Here is a 14,037-nt window from a genome sequence, read left to right on the forward strand (position 1 = left end):
ATATATAACTGAATTAAAAATCAAACTGAGAAAGTATAGAGAAAGAGAGATGGAGAAACAGAATTAAAAAAAAAAAAAAAAAAAAAAAAAAAAAAAAAAAAAAAAAAAAAAAAAAAAAAAAAAAAAAAAAAAAAAAAAACTGAGAACAGAGAAAAAAAAAAAATTCAAGAAGCAGAGAGATAATGAAATAACCAAGAAACAAAGAAAAAAAATCGAAGAGAAGAGAGGGGGAGAGAGATACCTTGCACAAAGAAGAGAGATCGTTGCTCTTTGAGAGATGTAGATCGTTTTGCAGAGTCTCCTTGAGAGACGTGGGTGCTAGAAGGGTGGGGTTTTTGTGGGCAATTTACACGATAATTTTAATCCCACAGGAAAGGATTAGCTAAGCCACTCGTTTTTTAGTGGCTTAGTTAACCCTGTGTGTATAGGATTAGTAATCCCATGAGAATAGATTATTCCTAGGAATAGAGTGTTACCAAACAAAGGACTAGCTATACCTAGTGTTAGCTAGTCCAATCCAAGGGTCTAATCCGCGAACCAAACGGGGCCTTATTCTCTAGAATTGACATTACATATATTTGCATTTATTCTTAAAATTTGAGGTGGTTCAACCATTCATTTGGGCTGAATGGTGGTTTGTCACCCTAAATAAAATTTATAAGGGTAATTAAACTATCCAAATGGCCGTCGTACCGTTGGAAAGTAGTTTGGCCACTCTTGTAATCTTGGAGGTTGGTTTGGCCAACCCCCCGATCCCATTGAGGGTGGCCAAATTAATTAGAATTATGATCATCTTTAGGATAATATCCAGTTACGTACTTAAATTGGAGGAGTATTTTTGCCCACACAAAAAGAAAAAAGACAAAAATATATTTATAATATAACTAATTGGATATTATCCAGTTCAAATAAACAGGAGAAGATCTTGTTCCATCAAACTATTCTTCAAGCTGGTTTGGTCACTTCAAAAAAACATTTTGGAGTGGTTAGCTACTCCCTAAACTTTTATTTTTAAGGGTAATTTGAACATTTTAAATAAAAGATTTGCATGCATAAGTCATTTGCACAAGTTTCCGTCCATTTTTAACTACAAATAGTCCAATACTGTGAAAATTGAAAATAAATGATAGTCATAAATAATAGTTTAGGAAGCTATATATATATATATATTTGGAATAGAGATAAGACAAAATAGGAGGTTTTGAACCGGAGGTGAGCCGCTCCCTAAATTTGGATTAAGCAGTGTTAGAAAAGCTAGTTTAGTACTCATCACCCTTGGATTTTGTTATGGGAAATCTAATAACATCTTACTTATAATGAAAGAGAATAATTGCACAATAATTTTGGGGGTTAAGACAAGTAAGATACACAGTTTGATCACTTATTAGGCAATGTTTGAAAGTATGTTGTTATAATGAGAATGTTTAATATGGGCCCGTTTGGCATTGCCTTGTTATTGTAGCAAAAATTGATCAATGTGAAGAAAAAAAAAATGTTTGATATGAAAAAATGAAATATATATATTTTGTAGTGTTTTTTTTATTTGAATGATAGTAAAAAGTGATTGATACGATGTAACAAATAAGAATGTTCGGAGTTGAATTTTTTTTAAGTGGTTGACAATATCTAGGAAATCACTTAAAACGCTCTACTTCAGCGTGTGAAATGAGTGTGAATAATAACATTACTCTTAGGACAGAAATTTCTTCCAAACCGGTCTGAAGAAAATATCTTTCAACCCATTTAAAATAGTGTCAAGTGTCTATAAACATTTAAAAGACACATTAAATTTAGTCTAAGTTAGTAAACTGCTATTAATGACGTTAATGATTTAATGTAGGATAGAGTTTTCTTCCAAACTAGGTTGGAGGAATTTTCTTCAACCTAATCTATAAAAGCGACACGTGTTCATTGAACATGTGAAAAACACATGCTTTTTCAATAGCAGAAACAAAGTTGAAATAAATTTTATTAAAAACTCATGTGCACCTCACATGTGAACGATATCATAACTTTTGGGTTGAGGAAGATGAGTATCGACTTAGGGGTTCTCTGCTCTCAAGGCCGAGAAATAAGCGCTACCTATGCATTAGATTATTTTTGTTTAGTACAGATCTGATATTAAACCTGAAAATTAGTCATGGGTTAGCGGATGATTTTGTTATATATGGTTGATTTGGTATGATTGGTGATGTCTATAATTTTAGCTTTAACTATAATTTACTTTAAAGTTTTTACTCTATTTGTAAGAGTTTTTTTGATCGTGACTTTTATGAATGAACAAGAATGAAATGTTTCCTCTTAAAAAAATTATCAAATTTAAGTATTTATCAATTACTTTTTTAAGTAATCATCATATATCTGTACTCATTGCACGACCGTATTGATCATAACACGGGCCAGCCGCTAGATGGTCCCCCAAAAAATTAAATTCAGATGGTAATAATTAGTTCGTTCAGCACATGAACAGGAAATAAAATCCGTGAGTCATTTGAAATTTTTTTTTAAAAAAAAAATGGTAATTTTTTTTTTTACTTACCAAATAGAACTAGCAGTAACACAAAAAAAAAAAAAAAAAAAGGAAAGAAGTAAATATTTCCTTTTCTTGAATTTTAAATTCTATGGAACGTGTTGAACAAATTTAAAAAATGATGCAAGATCTTAAATTAATTGTTTAAGGCGGGTGTTGGGTTTTTTTTTTTTTTTTTTTTTGACACGTACTAACAGGAGGGAGAAGAGGGATTCGAACTAGTGACCTTCATTTTTTAGGTGCGATTTCATTAGGTGTAGGGTATTAATTTGGTTACAATCCTACCATGGATTATTGATGGCCTAAATTTCTGTAAAATCAATGGCACCAGAATAAATAAAGAAGAAATTAATTATGTCTGGTCTGGAGGATGAAAGTCTTCAGAAAATTACTCCATCATATGCTTTTTTCAAATTTAAATTAATTAATTTAAAATAATAATAATAATAATTCATCAGGCCCCACATTTATGTCATCAACGGCAGGAAATGAAAACCTGCATGCAAACTGCAAAGACGTCAGCTATTATAGGGGGGTTGTGTACCAAAAGAAACAATGCATTAATGGGTTTTTTGGGTTAGATAAGTCATAGATGCGTACACGCCTAGATGATTAAATGGGGGAAAAAGATAAATAAATAACAAAAATAAGATATATGTGATTCTTGAAAGGGTGAAAAAAAAAGAGAGGAAGATTTTGAAAGATTGTGAAATGACTTGGCGTGAGTAAAAGTAAAATTGGCAGTGACTGGGCATCTCTGAAACTCTCTATCTCTCTCTCTCTAATGGTGTGAAATTGGGTATCTTTAAAGTGCAGCTACAAAAACTGGCAGAAGACAGGAGTGGGTGAGATGAGAGAGGCAGAGATTCCTCCTCTATTCTCTCTTCTTTGTTTGCTGCTGATGGATTGCTGATGGGTTGGATTGATCCAAGACAATGGGTTTCTTGGGTAAAGAGTAGTTACTTCTCTCTCATGTTGAGAAATGTTTAACCTACTCTCACATGCTCAATGCTCATTATTAAATGCAACATATATATTTTTGAGAAAAATATAAAAAAGTTCTCTAAATTAATTGTTATTTATGATAAAACTATATAATGTTAAAAAATAACTAAACTAGCATATCAAACTATTGAAATATATCAAAAAAGTCACTTACTTTTTTATATTCCTATAATACTCATATTCATTTAACAAATAAAATAATAAAGGGAAAAATATAAAAAAGCCCCACAAACTACCAGCCGTTTTCGATTTAGCCCCATAATGTTCCAAAAGTGATAAAGTAGCCCCCTAAACTACCAAACTATTGCATTTTGGCCACTCCGTTAGTCAAAACCGTCAGTTTGGACGGAAACTGCAAAACGACGTCGTTTGTTACAGGTAAGTTACTACAATGCCCTTTTGGGAAAAATATAAAAAAGCCCCCCAAACTACCAGCCGTTTTCATTTTAGCCCCCTAATATTCAGAAAGTGATAAAGTAGCCCCCAAACTACCAAACAATTGCAATTTGGCCACTCCGTTATTCATTACCGTCAAATATGATGAAAAATTTAAAACTACATCGTTTTGGCAATGGTAAGTTACCAAAATGCCATTTTTGGAAAAAAATATCATATTAAAACAAGCAAGCAAAACGGCGCCGTTTTGCTTGAAATTAGGGTTTCCTTACACTTACCAAAATGATGCCACTTTGGTAAGTGTTAGGAATTAAAAGAAAAAACCCTAGACCCCACGCAGGTGACCCACGAAAAAACCCCCAACCCCAGTTTATCTTTCTCCCCAAAACCGCCGGCCACCACGTCGTCTATCTCCGACAGCCTGTAAATCTTACCCATAACTCAATCTTTTTATTGTATTTCATGGTATAGCTGTCGGATCGGTGTTGTTTATCTACGAACGTGATTTTTTTGTTTGATTTCTACAATGGGTAAGAATTTTTGGTGGCGCTTCGTAGCTAGTGGATGGTGTGGCCGGCGGTGATGGATGGTGGTGGCAGGGGCAGTCGTTTTGAGAGAAAGAGAGAGAGGGGCGTTGCGTTTTTTTCACTTGAGGGAGAAGGTTGCCGGAGATAGAACGATGTGGTGGTCGGCGGTTTGGGGGAGAGAGATAAACTGGGGTTGGGGGTTTTTTCTGCGTGGTGTCTAAGGTTTTTTCTTTTTATTCCTAACACTTATCAAAACGGCGCCGTTTTGGTAAGTGTAAGGAAACCCTAATTTCAAGCAAAACGGCGCCATTTAGCGTGCTTGTTTTAATATGATTTTTTTTTCTAAAAGGGCATTTTAGTAACTTACCATTGTCAAAACGACGTAGTTTTGAATTTTCCATCATATTTGACAGTAATGACTAACGGAGTAGCCAAATTGCAACTGTTTGGTAGCTAGGGGGCTACTTTATCACTTTCTGAACATTAGGGGGCTAAAATGAAAACGGCTGGTAGTTTGAGGGGGCTTTTTTATATTTTTCTCAAAAGGGCATTGTAGTAATTTACCCGTAACAAACGACGTCGTTTTGCAATTTCCGTCCAAATTGACGGTTTTGACTAACGGAGTGGCCAAAATGCAATAATTTGGTAGTTTGGGGGGCTACTTTATCACTTTTGGAACATTAGGGGGCTAAATCGAAAACGGCTGGTAGTTTGTGGGGCTTTTTTATATTTTTCCCAATAATAAAATAATTGTTAAAAAATACAATTTTTAAAAAATACAAAAAAAAAACCAATTGATGAATAAAAACAATTTTTTAACGGAATTTGACTCCAAGGACTAATTTTTTTTTTTTTTTTGGAATATCTCAAAAACCTTTGATTTTACTTTCATATGACATGAAGCAATTTGCAATTTATGCCAACTACAATGACTAATTATTTATTTATTCCAAAAAACTTTTTTTTTTTTGTATTTATTAGCCTTTTTTTTTGTATTTTAAAAAAATTGTTTGATTTTTTTTTATCAATTATTTTATTATTTTATTTGTTAAAATAATAGTGGTATAATAGGAATATAAAAAAGTGATTTTTTTTGATACATTTTAGTTGTTTGATGGGCTACTTTAAAACCTTTTGAACAATGTGAGGCTCTATCACAAACGGTTATTAGTTTGACGGGCTTTTTTATATTTTTATTTATTATTTCATCCATTAAGAATATATTTAATATTATTTTAGATTATTTATTTTATGTGTTCTAGAGTTTAATTTAGGATTTTTTTTGTCCGCTACTTATTCTCTCTCTATAAATAATGAGCTATGTAATATAATTCAATATAGAAAACATACAAAGTAGGTCATTATATGTTTTCACCATCTCCCTTCTCTCTCTTTCTTCAGTATATCTATACAATATATTTAACAAGGTCGGATGAGAGACAAATTGTAGCTATTTTATACTTGACTGTTAGGAGCCACACATGAGGGGCGTAAATGGTGAAAACTGCATGCGCTTCTTTAAGTCCAACAGAGCATAACCTAATCTAGCCTCATTAGGGCATCAGTGGGGCTCAAGACGACTAATACTAATAAAATTGATAGTTTTCATTTCGAAAGTCAGACTCTCGCTCAATGAGTAGAAATTTAAGATCTAGGGGAGAAGGAAGCCAATCGTCGCTTTTTAAACTTTATAAGCTAAAATGCAAAAATAGTAATACTTTGGGAGTCGATTGGGTGAGGATTAAACATAAACATTTTTTCATATGTTTTTTTAACAATTGCTTATAATTTTAAGGATAAAGTCTACTTAACCCCCTTAAACTATCACTCAAATGACAATCTACCCTCCAAACTATTAATTGCGACAATTTACTTCCCAAACTACCAAAACAATGACAATGTAGCCCCAATTTTAACAAAATGACAAAATTATCCTTACTAAAATAAAAACAAAAATACTAAAATTTAATTTTTTAAAATAAATTTTAAGGGTATTTTTGTCTTACTAAAATTTTATAGGGGTAATTTTGTCATTTCGTTAAAATTGGGGATACATTGTCATTGTTTTGGTAGTTTGGGGGGTAAATTGTCGCAATTGATAATTTGGGGGGTAAGATTGTCATTAAGGTGATAGTTTGAGAGAGTTAAGTGGACTTTATCCTAATTTTAATTTTTGCATGATTTGTTAATAATTAATGATAAAGTAATTATAATTAAATTTGTACTAAAATCTAAAAGAAATTTAAGGATATTAATTGTCTTTGGTAGCTTTTTCAAATCAAATGATGATGAGAAAGGCTTGTAACCAACGTACGTATTGTAAACCTAGTAACCACTCTCTGCATGGATTTTCAAAATGTCCCAAACACAACCTTAAAGAGATTGTTTGGCAAGACAGGAAAAATGGGCTTGTGTTGGTCGGGTGAATCAGAATATGGAACATGCATTTTTGGGCCTGAGTGGCCCAAAAACATAAATAGAGATATAGCGCAAGCCGAAGTTCTACTTGAACTTAAGGGGCTCAAAATTCCTAGGTTGGACTATGAAGGGAATTGGGCTAGCAATGTCTCTGCCGTATTTTTAAGAGAAATTATTCCACATGTTGTCTTGCCTTAGGCCCGATCTAAATCCTTGGATTGTTCTATATATATATTAAAGAGGACACATGTTGTTGGGTCATGGATCGGCCACATAAGCCCAACATGTCTCTAGGCCCAAACCAATGAATGAACTCGCTAAGACAGCCCAAGTGAGGGTTCGGACAGCCCAGTCAGACACCTTCAACTCACTAAGGGTATAATAGTTTGAGGCCGAGGATAGATTGGTCATTTCGCATGGTGAGAAATCTATGATCACTAGATAAACTGAAGAACCTATCTAGTATCTAAACAACTATCTACGCTCAATAGAACATAGACCTGTTGTCAAACACTTGAACACAGACACATGTTCGAGAGATACTCGGACATCCACGTCTAGCGCTAGGCATAACCGCCACTCCCACAATCTCAGGACTCTGAGATCACAGAAAGGCTAACAATCCATATCCTTCGCCAGTAACTGCCTAGCAAATACTCAGGGATATGGAGGCTAGAGGTTTCGGGAAACTCCAATTGATTCATGCCTATAAAATGTAAATCGCAACTCTTGCTCCTTAGCTACTTGTTGCTTATATTTTCTTCCCTCAAAATCTAACTTATGCATCGAAACTTCCCCGCTAGAGCAATCGCCGATAGCTTTGATCCTATTATTTTTTATCTTGCAGCCCGACGCCTCCTTGGACACAACCACGCTTCACAGAAGTCATGTCACGTCACCACTCAAAAACTGTCCTCAACACATGTCACCTTTTGATTGGGTATAATGTGGCGCACTCTTAGAAATTTAACAGAAGGGAGACAAAAATATGTATTTGATAATAAATTGAAATTTTACGGTAGTAGATGCGTGAACCAGATGCTACTTTGAAGGGACTCTACTGGCTCACACCTTTGTGGGGTTGTGATGACGGGCTCGCTTTCCCAGGCAGTAGCTATGGCTCAAACCGGACATTTCATAGTGGGTGGGAACCCCGATGGTAACGCCCAAGAGGGGAAACTACACTGGTCGTCCCTTCCCACCTTTTTAATTAGAAAAAAAAAAAAAAATTGAAACTTTATTGAGTAAATTAATAAAATTTAAACCTTAGGGAATTATTTGATATAAAGTCAAACTTCAGGGACCTTAGAAACATATTTTTGAAAACAATATTGCCAAACTTACAAATTTTCGAGAGGTTTTTGGATTAGAAAATTTTCAAGAGGTTTTTGGCATTTTTCCTAAATTACCTTTTACTCCATAAGTAAAAAATAAAATGGTAAACATGAATTTATTTTCCCATCAATTTTTGTGAATTTAGTTGACGACTATAATTTTAATTTTGGCTATGATTTGCTTTAGAATTTTTGCTCTGTTTATAAAAACTTTTCGCTCGTAACCTTCTATCAATTAATGAGTATGAAATACTTCCCTTTAAAAAAAAAAAATAATAATGAAAACTAATTTTGATACTTTTGCGCAAAATGAAAAGGGCAAAAGCTAATAACACAAGAAAACACTAGAAATAGCAATGTCTGTGAAATTCTAATTCTACGCCCAATAGAACGCACACGTGGCTATTTTGATCAGAAAAACAGTGAGTGTCTTATCAAAAGTGAGAGACACGTGTCAAACGTGAGATTTTCCATTAATTTATTCTGATGATTAAGGCAATGAAGGCATGCCAGAAAAGGAGGAATAAGAGAAAATTTTTTTGCATCTTTTTGATAGCTAATAATTTCATCTTATTCTTTCAAACTCAAATACGTGTCAAGCACAGAGGGGGTTTATTGATATTCCATGCAGACATTTTTACACGTGCTGCTTTGGATATATATCATACTGCAACTATTAGCATTAATGGTCGAATATGTTACAACTGCTATTTAATAGTACTCGTGCACTCTAGATTTTTATCACTTTTCATATGATCCACTCGCTTTTTCGTTTACATTTCTGACCTTTTTTTTTAAAATTTATTTTGTAATTTTTTATCATATCAACCAATTATCAAGTTACTAGCCACGTAATAAGGTAGATATGTCACACCAACAATTAACCTATATAAAAAATCCTAAAAAACAATTAACGAGAAAAAGGGTGAAGCCAGGGCTTGGAGATTGCCGTCCACCTTCTTTGAAATTCTCTCAATGACCCAAAATAACAATTAAAGGGGCTACTTTATCACTTTTTAAATATTAAGGGGCTAAAATAAAAACGGCTAGTAGTTTAGGGGGCTTTTTTATAATTTTTTTCAAAATTTTTTTTCATAAAAGGGCATTGTAGTAATTTACTCATAACAAAACGACGTCGTTTTGCAGTTTCCGTCCAAACCTGATGGTTTTGACTAACGGAGTGGCCAAAATGCAATAGTTTGGTAGTTTGGGGGCTACTTTATCACTTTTGGAATATTAGTGGGTTAAATCGAAAACAGTTGGTAATTTGTGGGCTTTTTTATATTTTTCCCATAAACTTTAGAAGATGTTAGAGAATGAAGGCAGCCTCAGCCTAGGGTCTTTTGAAAATCGTAGGTTATGATGCTTATATTGGATCCGGATCCCCTCCCATTACTCCAAAATATGAGTTTCTCATATTTTTTATTCTAGCATCAGTTGTAGCCAAGGGTCTACACTATGCCACGTGTCCACTTGTATCAAAACCAAAAAACAAACACAAATACACTTAATTATATCAAATATGAATTAAACAATTATTTTTTAAATAAAATTAAAAAAAATGTTGGAGAAACCACCCCAAGGGAGGTGGTGGGGCAGCCGCGCGACCACCCCATGGGTGGCTGGGTTGGCGTTTCTCTACCAAAATTGTTTTTTTTTTTTTTTTTTTTTTAAATAAATTATTTTTTAATTCATATTTGATATAATTAAGTGTATTTGTGTTTGTTTTTTGGTTTTGATACAAGTGGACACATGGCATAGCGTAGACCCTTGGATGCAACTAACAGCTAGGATCAAAAATATGAGAAACTCATATTTTGGAGTAATGGGAGGGGATCTAGATCCTGCTTATATAGGCCCAAGGAAAACTTGAATTTTAGGTATAGGTCAGTTCAAGAATAACACTGCTTGAGGCTATGACATTTGAATAGGTTCAAAGTAATAAACAAATTGTTGTTGCTCGATCTAGTACTAAGGCAAAATATCGTGCTCTAGCTAATTAATACCACTTAGAGCTTCTTTGTTTGCAATTGCTATTACAAACATGGGTGTTTCTCTCTCCTCTACTACTCGTGTATTGCGACAATATGAGTGCTATTGAGATTGCCCATAATGATCATGTTTTATAATGAACGAACAAAAAATATTGAGATTGATTGTGATCACTTTATCCATCATCATCTTACTCAAGGCTCATTGCAACTTCATTTCCATTACGTCCCATGATCAGTTCTTGTGTCTCTTCACAAAGTTACATCGTCCAAGGTGGTTTCACAATCTTGTCTCCAAACTCAATGCGGTCTCTCAAACTCCAATTTGAGTTTGAATGGACTATTAGGTTATATATTGTACATTGTCCCACATTAGTTATTGGTGTGTATTATACTATTATTGGCCTCTATATATAGCTAGACTCCACACTACAAAAAAATTGGTATTTTCTGACATGGCAAACAGTACATGATTTTTGCCACGTTAGAAAATATTTTCTGACGTGCTAAAAAATAGCATGTCAGAAATTTCTGACGCGCCAAATTGGTGCGTCAAAATTTTCTGACGTGCTAAATATTGCGCGTCAGGAACAAAAAAAAAAAAAAAAAAAAAGGCCCGAAATTTTGAAAATTTTCCCTCCACTTTTTTCCTCTTTTTATTCTTTCCTCATTTATTTTTTCCACACTCTCTCCCTCTCCTCTCTCCCTTCTCTCCACGGCAAATCGAAGAAATTAGGCGGAAGAAGGAGAACAAAAAGAAAAGGAGAAGAGAAGAAGAAAAAGAAAGGGAGAAGAGAAGAAGAAGAGAAGCTGCAGAAGAAAAAGAAAGGGAGAGAAAGGGAGAAGAGAAGAAGTAGAGAAGCAGAAGAAAAAAAAAAAAAAAAAAAACAAAGAAGATCGAGGAAGAAGGAGAGCATGGATCGACGTGCACCATCTCTGCACACCATGGTGTAGATCAGATGGTGCGATCTCTGCACCATGATATTTGCACACCATGGTGAAGCTGTGTTGAGAAACACAGAGGAATTCCTCTGCCGTGCAGAGGAATTCCAAAAAAAAAAAATAATAAATTTGTAATTCAAAAAAAAAATTCCAAGGAAAAATTTTTTTTTATTTAATTTTTTAATTTTCTGACGTGTGAGATAGTGGAACGTCAAAAAATTCTGATGTTCCACCCACTAGCACGTTAGAAAATTTTTTTTCCTGTCATCTATGTTTCTGACAATTAACGCGTGTCAGAAATGCCACGTCAGAAAAAAATTTTTGACGTGTTAGACACCCTGACACATCAGAAAACTCCAGTGAGAAAAAAATTGTTTTTTTGTAGTGCCACCTGTACAATATTATGTATAATTCAATATATAATCCTATTATCTACAGATTCTACACAAATCCCACGAAAAGAAAAATGGAAAATGTATTATTATTTAATGAAAAAATCAGTCTAGGGTTCTTAAATTATGCCGTGCCATACCATTTAAAGCCAAACACCGGCAATACAAGACTATAAGAAGATAATTATAACAAGCTCCATTTGCTTATTGTCTTTCTCCATTGAATTAAAAACACATTCCCAAGCTTGTTGAAAGATACTTTGAACCTTTTCAATGTGAGAAAGTGTATGCATGTAGAGAAGCATCTTAAAAGCCGAATTCCCATTTGTCAAAGATATTGTATTATAGTGGGGAAAAAAAAAGTTGTATTCTCCATTCCCAGCCATCGTTTACCAATTGGCGAAAGACATGTTAGATTCTGCATGCATGACAGACATAAAATATTGCATAACAGGGATATCTTCGTACAAACTCAGCAAATTACCCTCTTCTCTAACCTCATCTTTCCACATTCTTGATAAGAGACAGTATTTGATCAGTTTGGAAGCCTAAGACACATGTCCTTTCCCTAAATAGGCAACCTAGCCTAGCCTAGCTATCTCCAAAGCATCGGTTCTTTCTCAGCTTCTAATGTTTCCTTGTGCCTATAAAACCCATTGCGCCAACATTAATACCACAAATTAATTAGCACTTCTCCGTATTCTCTCTCTCTCTCTCTCTCCCCCTCTCTCTCTCTGGTTCTGTCAAGCTAGCTAGGCTCATGGAACCACTGACTATTGGGAGAGTGGTGGGAGAGGTGGTGGACATTTTCAGCCCAAGTGTTGGAATGAATGTGACTTACAGCTCTAACAAGCAAGTTTCCAATGGCCATGAGCTCATGCCTTGTGTCATTGTTTCTAAACCTCGTGTAGAGATTGGTGGGAACGACATGAGGACTGCTTATACACTAGTGAGTTCAAAACAATTATATATGTTGTATTACAATCTATTCTACAATGCTTGCTATGTCAACTTTAATTGTCTTCTTTCTTGTCTTTTAAGATTATGACAGACCCAGATGCTCCAAGCCCTAGTGATCCATATTTAAGAGAACATCTCCACTGGTTTGTATCATCAAGCCCTAGTCCTTTTTGTGCCCCGCCTTCAATAGGATTGGGATTTACAACAATTATTTATTCGAATTGCTAACAATTTGAACATGTAATGTGAAGACTCACTTCCTCGGATAAGTAGCTGGACAGCTCAAAATTTATTTGAGTAGACGAGTCTCACATGATTTTTTCATATAATTATTTGTTCAAATTACTAACAATTCAGTCAAATAATTACTGTACGAAGATCCTTTAGTCTGGAATATGTGTCGTTGAACTCTGACTTTATTAAATCTTTCAGGATGGTCACAAACATTCCTGGTACAACTGATGTTTCTTTTGGTGAGTTTTCACTAATGCCCCTCTCCCTACTTTTATGCTAACCCTAGCTAGTTCTTATTGTATTATATTCCCACATCCGCACTAATTGTTGAAGAGAAATGCTACACACTTCTACTTTTAAGTGTATACTCCTTAACGTATTAGTAAAAATTATTATTGAATTCAAAATTAAATAATAAATCGTCCAAAATTTAATGGTGGTTTTCAATATATTTTATGTTGGGGAGTAAATATACTTAAAAGTGTGAGAGTAAAAATGTGAATTTTTTTAAAATTGTGGAATGGTTATTACTTAAAATGAAGGATTTAGAATAAATTTGTTTAAACAGGAAACGAAACGGTGGCGTATGAGACCCCGAAGCCAGTAGTTGGCATCCACAGGTACGTGTTCATCTTGTTCAAGCAGGGACGAAGGCAGACAGTGAGGGCTCCTGCAACAAGAGACCATTTCAACACCAGAAGATTCTCAGAAGAAAATGGTTTGGGCCTGCCAGTGGCTGCAGTCTACTTCAATGCCCAGAGAGAAACCGCTGCAAGAAGAAGATGAATCAATCAAAGCAATATTGATGAAGAAATCGAATAACATCAAAATAGATGGGTCTTCCTCCTTCCTCTTCCTCCTCCATCACCCATAATAAAAGCTTGTTTTTTCCTTTCTTTTTCATTTTCCATCTTGTCGGTATTGTATTATCGATCACCATGGTTGCAGTATATAGGCCGTGCTGTACTAGATACTGTTTTTCCTTTATTGAGGTTTTGGGACATCAGGGGTCCCATGATCACTTTTTTTAGGTTTCTTTAAGGATTTGGTCGATGATAGGTTTCCAACTAGTGTGTACGTGGCATGCAATGATAAGAGTGTTCCAAGAATATTGTGATAATGTGATGAGTTTGGCAACTCCTTTTTTTCCTGTCTTATTTAGCTAAAAACAATTGATGTGCATTTTTTATATTAAAAAGTGAATAATACGATATAAAAAAAAAATAATGTGATATAAAAAAGTTTTTTTAAAAGAATAATGTTTTTATGTTAATTTTTTTTGGAGAAATTGTACATGAACAGTAATAA

General features: G+C 34.2%; 1 protein-coding gene across 1 annotated transcript; it reads left to right on the forward strand.

Annotated features, from left to right (window-relative positions):
• The first annotated feature begins 12,289 nt into the window (after positions 1 to 12,289).
• Positions 12,290 to 13,515, forward strand: LOC132183241 (CEN-like protein 1). The gene is made up of 4 exons (XM_059596643.1): positions 12,290 to 12,484; positions 12,577 to 12,638; positions 12,928 to 12,968; positions 13,298 to 13,515. Exons 1-4 carry the CDS (start codon positions 12,296 to 12,298, stop codon positions 13,513 to 13,515), a joined length of 510 nt encoding a protein of 169 aa, XP_059452626.1. The 5' UTR covers positions 12,290 to 12,295.
• The last annotated feature ends 522 nt before the right edge of the window (positions 13,516 to 14,037 follow it).

The sequence above is a fragment of the Corylus avellana genome, chromosome ca5 (genome assembly GCF_901000735.1).
Source record: "Corylus avellana chromosome ca5, CavTom2PMs-1.0".
Classification (NCBI taxonomy): domain Eukaryota; kingdom Viridiplantae; phylum Streptophyta; class Magnoliopsida; order Fagales; family Betulaceae; genus Corylus; species Corylus avellana.